This window comes from Bombus vosnesenskii, unplaced genomic scaffold (genome assembly GCF_011952255.1).
Source record: "Bombus vosnesenskii isolate JDL3184/JDL3185 unplaced genomic scaffold, Bvos_JDL3184-5_v1.1 scf7180000013298, whole genome shotgun sequence".
Classification (NCBI taxonomy): domain Eukaryota; kingdom Metazoa; phylum Arthropoda; class Insecta; order Hymenoptera; family Apidae; genus Bombus; species Bombus vosnesenskii.
The window spans coordinates 571,910-583,017 of NW_022882948.1; the positions used below are offsets into that span (position 1 = coordinate 571,910).

The 11,108-nt window shown below is 39.9% G+C and overlaps 1 protein-coding gene across 1 annotated transcript; it reads right to left on the reverse strand.

Moving 5' to 3' along the window:
• Positions 1–5,537: 5,537 nt before the first annotated feature.
• LOC117233730 lies at positions 5,538–8,681 on the reverse strand. The gene is made up of 3 exons (XM_033494287.1): positions 7,468–8,681; positions 7,141–7,342; positions 5,538–6,017 (listed from the first exon to the last, which is right to left on the reverse strand). The coding sequence occupies exons 1-3, from the start codon at positions 7,560–7,562 to the stop codon at positions 5,805–5,807; spliced, it is 510 nt and encodes a 169-aa protein (XP_033350178.1). The 5' UTR covers positions 7,563–8,681; the 3' UTR covers positions 5,538–5,804.
• Between the last annotated feature and the right edge of the window lie 2,427 nt (positions 8,682–11,108).

Sequence of the window (11,108 nt, forward strand, 5' to 3'; positions counted from 1 at the left end):
TTGCACGTTGGTCGTTGGACAGAAAGAGTTCAGGCTAATTAAAAGATAAATTTAAAAGTAATACCGGTGGATGGATAATTTACAACGATCGGTTTCATATCGGTGTACCAATGTTTGGCCAGACATTTTGGAACATCAACTTGTAAGACCGGTTATTTTGAGTAAATCGGTAGCTGTCGTTACTTTTTGTAACGATTTAGCTACAAGCTACTTTGGACATGTTTCTTATGATAATTTATGTGAATCATGTTTGCCGAGCATTCGTTTTCAATTAATTTTCTCTCAATTTTGCCTACAAAGTCCAAAAGTTTTTCCGTGCTCGTTGTTCTTCTACAAAACCCTTCGAAGTAACGCTCGATGAAAAATATCAGTTTACGTGCTACAAAATTACGGAATAATCTTCTTTATACTTTTTTCTCCGCAACTTTCGAATTCCACGTAGTTTACCTTTCGTAAATACAATTTTTACTTGCTATCCATTGCGCGTTAAATATAAATATACCAACGAATGTTTATGTAATTTATTTTATCCCTAACTATGCGATAAATGTAATTTATAAATAAAAATCCGATGGACTATAATTTAAACGTACAGAAATCTATAAAACGCGAGTAATATGCAAAAATCTATGAAATATTTAAACAGCACACAAGATATCTGCATCTTGTAATACATAATACTTAAAATTACCATTCAAGCGCTACTTCTTCAAGGTACGTTCGTAAAAATATCCATAATCTGCTTATGTGTATACGATATTACAGAATACGAGTTACACGCGTTACGAAATAGGAAGACTATGCCTGCAAGGATTAAAGGGTAGTTAGGTCGGGTGGTACGAGAGAGCGTACATTGCTTTCGGCGTTCGTAGGACATTTTCCCCTTTGGAGCAGCAACCTTTTCCGCAAAATGGTCCCCGGTTAATGACCACGATCGCCTTTGGGGCGCTCGCGATCACCGCTCGATTTCGCGTTTCGCCGTGCAACGCGCCATTATCATCGCGTATCATCTCTCGCCGTGGCGAGAGTTCGGTCCACGCGAGAATTATCGGCGCTCGTTGATGCGCTCCTCTGCAGTAAATAACAGTTTTTATGCGGTTTTTATCCCCTACCGTTTCCCCCCGCGGTCGGAGATTTATTTGAAAAATTTCTGTTCGTAAAATAAAAGCCGAGGCAAGCGAAACAAAAAGGGTAGGATGGGAAAAAAGAGGTTCAAACCGTCTTTCGTTTTACCCGCTGGCTGGTTAGCTACTCTGCGAGATGGCCGTGGATCGCGTTATGCAAAAGTCAGGTCGTTTCGCGTAAGCTTAGTCCTCCTCTTTTTTGCCAATTTCCCACGAGGTTGCGGAAGAATATCGTGCGTTCGATCAAATCCCTTGGAAGGTACAGTTTCCCACAGAATAAACCGTTTCCCCAGCGAAGTTGAAAAGAAAAGGATAAAGTGACAAGAAAGTTAAAGCTGTTGCGCGATTGCTCAACGTTTTGCCGTACTAAATATTCAACGCGGCAATGATCTTTATATGCGAATAAATCGTACGATAAATATCTTCCTTATCGATTCTAGAATTCCGAAATTCTGTCTATTTATATTACGTTATATCGATAAAAGGAATATGTTAAAGAAAGACGAAAGAGCATCGAGCGAACCATTAACGAATACGATATGCATAAATTCGATGAAAAATAACGAATCAACGAATAACAAAGGAAATTTCATTGGTCGCTGATTATTCGAATAAACTTTTATCCGGTGCAGAGGCACGCATAACTGCGGTACTTTGGCCGTAGGTACCCCCTTGCAGCCGACTACGTGGCGGAATGCGTTGGTGAATACGCTGGGTGGGTGATTTTTGCAGGGCCGTATCGGATCCTTCTCCCCTATCTTTCCGGCTGAAATATTCGCCGACGATCGCAGGACTCTCGACCGACTCACCATGGTTAATATATTTCTTGCACGACGAACGCCGTCCACGACGATCGATGAAATTTATTCACCGGCAAGCGCAAGAAATATAACTCAATTTCTAATTGCTTGCGCGCTCCGAACCAAGGAGGGTTCGGTGACCGTCGCGATTAATATATTCCGTTCTTGACCGCAACAAGGGCTTTCTTGTCCCGATCACGTGGTCCTCCGGAGTACCAAAGGGTTTTCGTTCGTGTATAGAAAGCTTATTCGTCGGTGGATGTTGATTCGAGCTTGATAAGTATCAATGGAACGTATTACGTGGGATATATTGGGCTATAACGTACGATGGCTGGAAAAAGTATTTGCACGTAGCCTTCGTTTTCGACGAAGCGCGTTTTTATCATATTTTATATGCACATCTCATTTTTACGCTATCAAACGCTTGTAATCGTATGAAATATTAAACTGTAGGAAATTTCATATACCTGAATTTCGTTGGTTGGTATGCAATTGCTGTAGCAAACACGACCACACGGAAATGCCTTTTGTAGCTACTTTTTGCAGCTATTTTTTCGTATATTCCATCAGTTTCCTTCGTTCGCAAGTAACAGTGAAACAGGACGATTTTACGTTACATTTCCATGATATTGGCGCGTATAGAGCGTCCCTCGCAAGCTTCCATCTAACGAGCCTCGATCAGACACGTTAAATCTCGCGCTATTGTCGATTATCGATTAGGACGAGCAAGGAGGAGTTCGCGATTACGTGTAGTCGAAACTTCGTTCTATACGCCGTTGTGGCTAATCTGAATTTTCGTAATTTTTGTATAGGTCGCAACGGAGGATTGTCAACGTTTGAAAATCGTTGGAAATATCTTGGAATTGGAGAAACATGTTACGCAGCTAGGGTCCGCGGGTTTGCTAAGCCCGTGTAGTTTACCAGGTAACTACCCCTTGCGGGTTCGTTTTTATTATTCTTTCTCTTATTACTATTATTATTTGTTCATCTACCGACGAAACACGCACGCGTCTATCAATACGCGATCGTTACGGGAGAAGATAATTTTTTCCAAGAATTTGTCTGTCAGCGAGTAAACGGCAAACACTTTGCGAGCAGAATATTTACACTGACTGGTAGAGAATATTTTAGATCCTACACACGTATGTACATTTCGCTGATTTGCACGTATGGCGAAGGTAGTAGAAGAATTGTTTATAATTCCGGTTGCATAAATATCAGAAGCGCCGTGTCATGTTTGATATTGATATTACTGGTACGCTAGAAACCTTCGTTGGTCTTTTTCATATTTACGCGGACATAACTCTGATGTATAAGAATCTCCACTTAACGTAGATACCTCGAAGAATGGTGTCTTGACTGGTTTTCTCACATAATCGATTTACTTCAGAGAAAGAGAGAGAGAGAGAGGTGGAAGGATCGTTAAAATCATACGACTTTGCCTTGGCCGTTGTTGAAGGATCTAAGAACGTTTCAACCGTTTCATTACGCTTCGAGGGAAAGAGAGATGGTGTTTCCTTTTTACGTTTTTAGCGGAACGCGAATAGTCTTATAATCGCCGTACAATTATACGCGGTGAAATATTTCTCGCTAAAGATAGCGGAAAATAAAAGTCTCGAGCAAAGAGAGCGCTATAAAAGTGTTCGTATATAGTACGAGCTGGTTCTGATTACTTTGACCCTCTGTGTCTCGACGGTAGTTTTAAACCTGCACTAAAATCAACCAAATACGTTAGAAAGCCGCCTAAGATTTATTTAATACCAGATTCTTCGCTCTTCCGGGCTATTATAAAATGATAGCAGCTTCCAGAGGCATTCATTCTTCGTTTAATTATCCCCAAATATGGAAAAGCTAAAAGGAGACAATACGACTTGTCGTCAAACTCGTTAGATATTTTTCCAGACGGAAACTCGTCTAAGAAAATTTAACGATTTCTAAAGCATGTTCGCTTTGCCACCGAATTCAACACTAACCTTACCACTTAATCAGGACAAATAACCGATTTCAAAATTTAATGTAAAATTGTAGCTGTCGTTTCTTTCGTTCGTCCAACTTTAGGTAAATTCTTCTATTAACGAAAGTTGAGAAACTGATCAGTCAGACAATATAAGAATTTACATAAAGTTGGACGAACGAAACAAACAACAACGAATGTACGATCTTAAATAAAATTTTGAAACCTGTCATTTGATCGAACTTGGTAACACTGGCGTCGATATAATACGATACATAACTTCCCGTTTTTCGAACATTCGTTACATTATGACGATTCTACACGTTCAATTTCGAGCTGTGTAGATACATATGGAGAAGCTACGAGCTCCTTTGTCGCAAACCTTTGAAGCTAAACGAGCAAGAACGTGTACCTCTATCGATCGCGCGATCGAATGATCCAGAAACTCGAGTACCACGGTTCGTACGCTCCTGTTCTTCCGAAAAGGTGCTCGAGGGCCTCTCGTTACGTTACGTTGTTCGACAAGAAAATTTGCCTGCGAGGTTGAACCGCGCGTATCGCGCGCGTACGTGTTCACATATAAAACTCGTATAGACACGAGGATGCATACGTACGGCTGGCACGACGGCCACCGTTGATTTATCGGTCGACATTTTTTCAGGCGATTTTTATTACGTTTTGATCCTTTCGCGCATACATTTTAACCTTCAGCTACCACAGGACGGTTCTGTGAGCGAGCGCGTGACACTCGAATCGCCCGGTAAAATCTCCGCTATCCTCTTTGCTTTTTTCCCACAAGTCCCGGCTCCGTCGGCTTCCAGCCGTAAACCCGTGCTTACCGCGATAATTTACACGAGCCGCGAAATCGTTTAATAAGACGATATTAATCGGTGGATCGCTTAATTTCAAGCTCGAGATGTCTCATTCAGCGCGAGAACGTATTGTTGCGTGTCCTCGACACGCAATGGCACGCGATGGCCTTGATGCTGGATCTTGTCGCTTTCGACAAATTGCCACCAGCGAGTTCGCTTCTTTTCCATTAGTCAACCGTGGACGTGCAGCTCATCAAAGTATCTCGACGACTCGTAACAATTTTGTTTCCACGCGTTCTGTACTGTTTGAAATTTTATCGATACCGCGTTGCGAGATACGACGCCCACCGTCATGTTGTATTGGTGAAATTTTCAATCGATCTGAAAACACCTGTACAGCAACTAGAAGGTGTATTTATCGTAAACGTATGTACGTTATCGACGTTCTGTGTGAATACTTTTTCTGAAATATGCGCCTCGTAATAACACGCGTACGAGCGAAAGTATATGCGAAAGTTGCTGTCGATGAGAAGATTTAGAATGAGTTAATGACGATAAGCTGCGAGATTATCAAGGAAGTTTACGGTTTCAGGTTGTTATCGTTCTGTCTTTTTGTATTTCAACGTGTTGCAAACGTTACGCGGTACGAGTTGAAGGATAACTATCTTCTCACGCGTTGCGTTCGTGACGGTAAAGAAATCTGCAGAAAAGCAACGTACACAAGTTGCATCGACAATATGACACATATACATATAATTGTTACATATATGTACAAATTACAATATAATTTAACATAATTGTTATAAATTAATTACAAACACGATAAGAAGAACATGCAAGGCAATGCTCTTCTGTTACATTAAATAATAGAAAGAGAAGCATAAAGACATACTTTTTCTTAAATCGATTAGAAAAGGATACGTATCTGTAATTTTAATGTTTCGAATATAACAAATCTTCCATGAAATGTCCAATTTGAAACAGTTCCTTTTCTTTTCTCCAATCACTTTCATCGATCGCACGATTTCAATCTTTTCAAAATATTATTGCAAAATTATTATACATATATTATTTCCTATATAAGTCAAGTTAGATAAAGGTAGGCTCTTCTTCGTCAGTGAATTTCTCTGGCAACCGCGTCGATTATCCTCTGAAAAGTGGCACTGTCCAAACCGCAGAATGATTTATCTCGCGGGAAGATGGACAACGCCCTACGCTTCCGTCGACGTAAAATATCGTCGAACTCGTCGTCTATCGTTGGCGGATTTACCTTGGCGTAATAAAGCGCCGCGAAGCCGCTATAGATGAGAAGAGCTGCGGTGGCAAGCTGTTAAAGAGCGCATTTATTTAGTTGCGTTATTTTCCATGTTAAATCGTTCTCTTTTTGTGTTTTATATCTCTCGAGATGTTTCGTATCTTATACTCGTTCTATATTCTACTATATTTCTACTATACAAAATGCATTACTATACAACGAACGAAATAGCGAATTGCACCAAGTTCTTCAGAGGTGGAAGGTCGAAACCAACGTTATGCGACTAATACTTTCGATCTCGTTCTTTTCTTTTTCATTTCTATAAAAGTTAGCGTTGGTATAAATATTTGATAATAAGTGCAAACGAATCGGGCGAACGTTCGAATTTCGAGGAGCGCCAAGTGTATTTTCAAAGAGGTGCCTCGGAGTACCAAAACGATAAATGAAATTACAAAGTAAACGAATTTTTGTATCGTGAATTCTACAAACCTTGCATCGTCGCGTTAATTGTGTCTCTTACTAACATTAGTACTCTTGATTAATAGAGCGGCTGGGAAAGAACAAATTTTTAATTACAAAATGCAGAAAGTCTCCTTAACTCTATACAATTAATTAAAATCCGGTAATTTAATTTCCAGCGTTGTAAATTTAATCGTAACGGTTTTCAACAGTTTTGCGCGTGGAAATGGAGCATTACAGTTACACGTTAACAATCACCGACGAGCGTTAAATGCTCTGAAAAATTTCGACAAACGCCTTATTTGGTACGAATATTTTTAACATACCTACATATTCTATCACGGCTCTCCTAGTTGATACGGCTAATCTCGATCGAATTCGTGACGCGAATGAGCGCGGAATGCGAAGAACGCGCGCAACTCCATATAAACGTACATTGCACAGTAATGCGTTTCATACGGTCGACTTGAAAATGCTTTTGCGAAAATGCTTTGCGATTGCATCTAATTGCTGTTAACAGTTTCTATGAATTTCCGTATTCAATTGAAATTCTATTACTTCGAGTAAAATACCGAAAAAATGATATGTCTTTGATACGATTTCTCGTTCCGATGTTATCGTAAAGTTTCCCTTTGAAACGTTCAAGGTTTCTTAACAAATGTGACGAATCGTGTGTCGTATAATACCTAAGGCCAGCAAGTGTATAACAATCTAATAAGAATTGATCGAAACTTACTTGAAACACGGCCCAGAATTTATAACTACCCTCGTTTATCAGAAAATCATAGTAACCGCCCCAATAATCAGATTTTGCATTCCCCATGGCTTTCATAGCCTGTTCCTCGTCTTTCATATGATCGTCGTGATGATCATCGTGGTCATCCTTATACATGGACCCGTGGTCCTCGTGGTAACCGCGCCGATACATCCTTGGATGTCTAATCGAAAGTCAGAGAAAATAAATGTTTATTAACCTCGCTCCAACGCTTCGAATTTAATCGACTGAATATCAATTATATAGAGGAATAATTTCACAAAAATAATTCTTCCATGTAAAGAAAACCTGTATGCCTGTACAGCAGTGCCGAGCGTCGAAGCGTCTTCGTATTTCTTGATCTCCGGAAGTGTTTCGATTTCGTCTAAAGTCGATTCACTCATTGAGGCATGGGAAACGCAAACAAGAAGCAGAAGACAGTGATAGACTAAATTTGTTTGTACTCTGTCTGAAATATACAACAAGATTTTTCTTAGAACAGCAACAAGGTTACCATCTTCATCGTACTTGCGTCATTTACATAGAATCTGTACATCTACGGTTCGTACGTTTAACAAACTACCGTACGATATATCACGCCGTTACTGTTTCAACTGTTTAGAACAGCGATAAAAGGGTTACTACAGATTTCTAGGTTGATTATCGCACTCTGCGTGAAATCTGTACATCTACGCGTTAAATATCACAGACCGCTGTACTATAATGACTCTCATCGGTGCCGTTTCACGTTTCTCAACAGCCATAGATTATTATCAGATTATTGCTACACGTTAATTTTCGCACTTGCTCGTAGAATTTCTACAGCCACAGTTCACATCAAAATACGTTATATCATTATGCTTCACGCCGTGACCGTTTTGCGATTGAACAGCGATCAATTATTACTGAAAATTCCTACATTGATCCTGGACACTTTAGCGATTTACATGGAATCTGTGCATCTACTATATCCAACGATATCTACCCATAATTGTACTGTTCGATGGCAGCAAATTCTTCAAGGGACCCTCGTTGCTCGAAGAATGACACGTCCTGTTCCTCTCATCCGTCAACACGTGTCTCTATATACACTTCTCCTTCACTCTATCTTTGTCGATTCATGGAAACGACAATGACTCACCACTGGCCGATTCCTCGATACGAACGTTCATTCCCCGTGGACGATGGTCGCGAGTTCATCGATCTCCAAACACATGGAACGTGCGTACACGTTTTCAGATGTTTGCCCCGTGGTTTCAGAGGCGAGTGTCACACGACGAGAACCTCGGCCGAGGAACCGTCGTTGATAAACTCCAAGGAACGACTGAACGATTCGTGGGTCCAGTTCAAACATACTCTGTTGGGTTACCGGTAACTGTATCACCAGGAACGTTAAGCAAATCCAACGTGCAGCGCTAAAAGCCCTAATTGTTACAACTCTTGCGTACGTCGTCGCGTCGTCTAGGAGCATTTCAGACGTAAATTCGGTTATAGATGATTGATCATTTCGGACGATCGTATTATCGTATTTGATTTTTTAATCAGACCGTTCGACATTTTCCATGGGGGCTGTTACGATTTAGTGCGATTAAGTCGGTTGAGCTTCGTTTTGGTTGGATCTAGCGCGCAGTGAAAGATCTATTTGCACGTCGATTTTCTTGTTCTGGTGTTTAAACGGTGATCGGTTAAATTTGGACCTAATAAAGTTTCTATTATTCTAAGCGTAGACACGCGACGAGGTTGCAAATACTATTTTTTAAGATTACCTTGCGCAATTTACTATCGTTTATGTCATTTTCTTTGCCACGAAGCTATGGAACGTAAGTAGCCTGTTTTTTTTTTTTTTTTTTTGTTAGGCATAGCTGTTCAACTTACGCAATGAAACTGAGAAATTGGTAAAAAGCGGAGCCAGTTGATCGGTTTAACTTCTCAGATATATTGACTCGTATATCAGCTCGTTATATTTTTTTTATTAATCAGTGAATTGTCTTGTAAATCGATGCTCCAGTTGTTCTTCTTCTTCTTTTCTTTTTGTATTACAGCAACGATGTAGTTTTCTAAGAGAAATAAATATTGTTATATAATAAATATCTTTCTCAAATGTCAAATTAATTTCATGGAAATTGTATAGAAACCAAGGCACGTAAATTTATAAATAAAAATGTATGGATGTGTATGTATAGAAGAGATCGATTGTAAAGTGGAGTAGGTATATTAATCGATGCAGTCAAATATTTAAAATACATAAGAAATATTTGTGTGCAGTAATGATGAAGCAGTAATTTTTTCGCGTGACATATAATTAAGTGATCAAACTGGTGCTTTGGATCTAGAAAAATATGAATTTAACGGGTTCTTCCGATTTCGATACATTTACGCATAGATGTAAAATGGAGTTCAATATACAGGGTGTACCGCGTAACTCGATTCGCTATTTTTCTGCAACTTGTCGATGTAAGAACAGAGATTTCCAACTATATTTTAAGAGCGTCGAGCGTGCAGAAAGGATATTCCAAAAATACTTTGTCTTCGTAGTGAAACAGAGGTCGTCATGGCTAACATAAATAGGACCACACGTCCTTTTTTCGCGAGGTTCGAGAAGACTTTACGACAGATTCAAAAAGCATATCACGTGATACTTTTATTAACTCGATGCAAATATTTCACTCGTAGTTACACTCCAGAATTATTCACATTTCGGATAAAGAAAATTACTACAGCGTGTAGAGTTGTAACATCCAGCCAGTTCTAACAGCTCGTTCAGACTTCTGCAAAAGATTTGAACGACGTTAGAATAAAGCGTACGGTAATCTATAAACATTTATCTGTAAAACATCGTGTTTTGTATACCTGCGAATGGCAGAAGAACGGTGAGTCGCGTTACGCGGAACACCCTGTATACCCAATTACAAGCGTTATAATTATAAGTAAACAAAAGTTCGACAAGGCAAACATTTACAAAGTAGAAAGTCGGGCGTAAGCGTTAACAGATAGTTTGAACTGATTTCTTGAACAATTATTTCCTTCTTAATCGACGTAACATATAAACGTTACAAGCAATGTTGGTTATAAGAGTATGATAAGCAAAGAAAAATACACAAACGTTGTTACATAATTCTATAATATTACTTAAAGTCTCTTTACATAATTCCTTTTATAATGTCACTTTTGAGACAAAACCTGAAGAATCTATCTAACTGCTATAGGCTAGGCGACGTATCAAAGAGCTGCTCCTCTTAAATCTTCGTCGAAAGAAGAAGATCGTCAGATACAAGAGTAGTCGTCCGCTGTAAATGCTCCGTCTCCGAGCAAATATATTTCTCGCGGGTGTGGCAGAATTTTAGCGAAAAAGATTGAACATCGCTGATCCAGGCAAAAGCAGTCGTCCGAGCGATATCGTCGTTGTTTCAGTCAATTTGAGCGTTTAGCTGTTTTCTACCGTAATGAGTATTTAACCGCGAAAGGCGCGACCGGTAAATCGACGGAAAGTTTCTTTGAGAAGGATGGAATTTTTGATGCTGCTGACAGAACGCGACCGTGGCAGGTATCTAGGCAAAGGAAACACCAAGTTCGGGTCAGTTAGCCGAGATACATCCTTCTACTGTATTAGGTCAGGCGATTAGCAAGTTCTTAAACAAGTCCCGTTGAAACAATACTCTAAATCGGCGATAATTGCGGCAAATGTTTTTGCTTGATGCTGGTTCAGTTAGAATGGGGCGTGGTGCTCGACTTTGTCGAACCATTCAACGAGTTTGCATTCGTCCAAACGAGCGAAGGATGTCTTTTGTTTCGTCGCTGGACAACCCTGCGCGTGTTGGGCGAGAAACAGGCGTTCCGATCTCTTTTTCTCCATTAATATGAAAGAATGCACGTAGACGAAGAGTCGGAAGATCCAGCGAGCCACGTTTCGGAAGAATCTACGTATTCGAAAATCCTGAAATTCCGAGAAC

Coding starts and splice junctions, on each gene's coding strand:
- LOC117233730 (XM_033494287.1), bottom strand. CDS start 7,562: ATGAGTGAATCGACTTTAGACGAAATCGAAACACTTCCGGAGATCAAG. Junction 7,343..7,467: donor ACTGCTGTACAGGCATACAG/GTTTTCTTTACA, acceptor ACTTTCGATTAG/ACATCCAAGGATGTATCGGC. Junction 6,018..7,140: donor AATTCTGGGCCGTGTTTCAA/GTAAGTTTCGAT, acceptor GCTCTTTAACAG/CTTGCCACCGCAGCTCTTCT.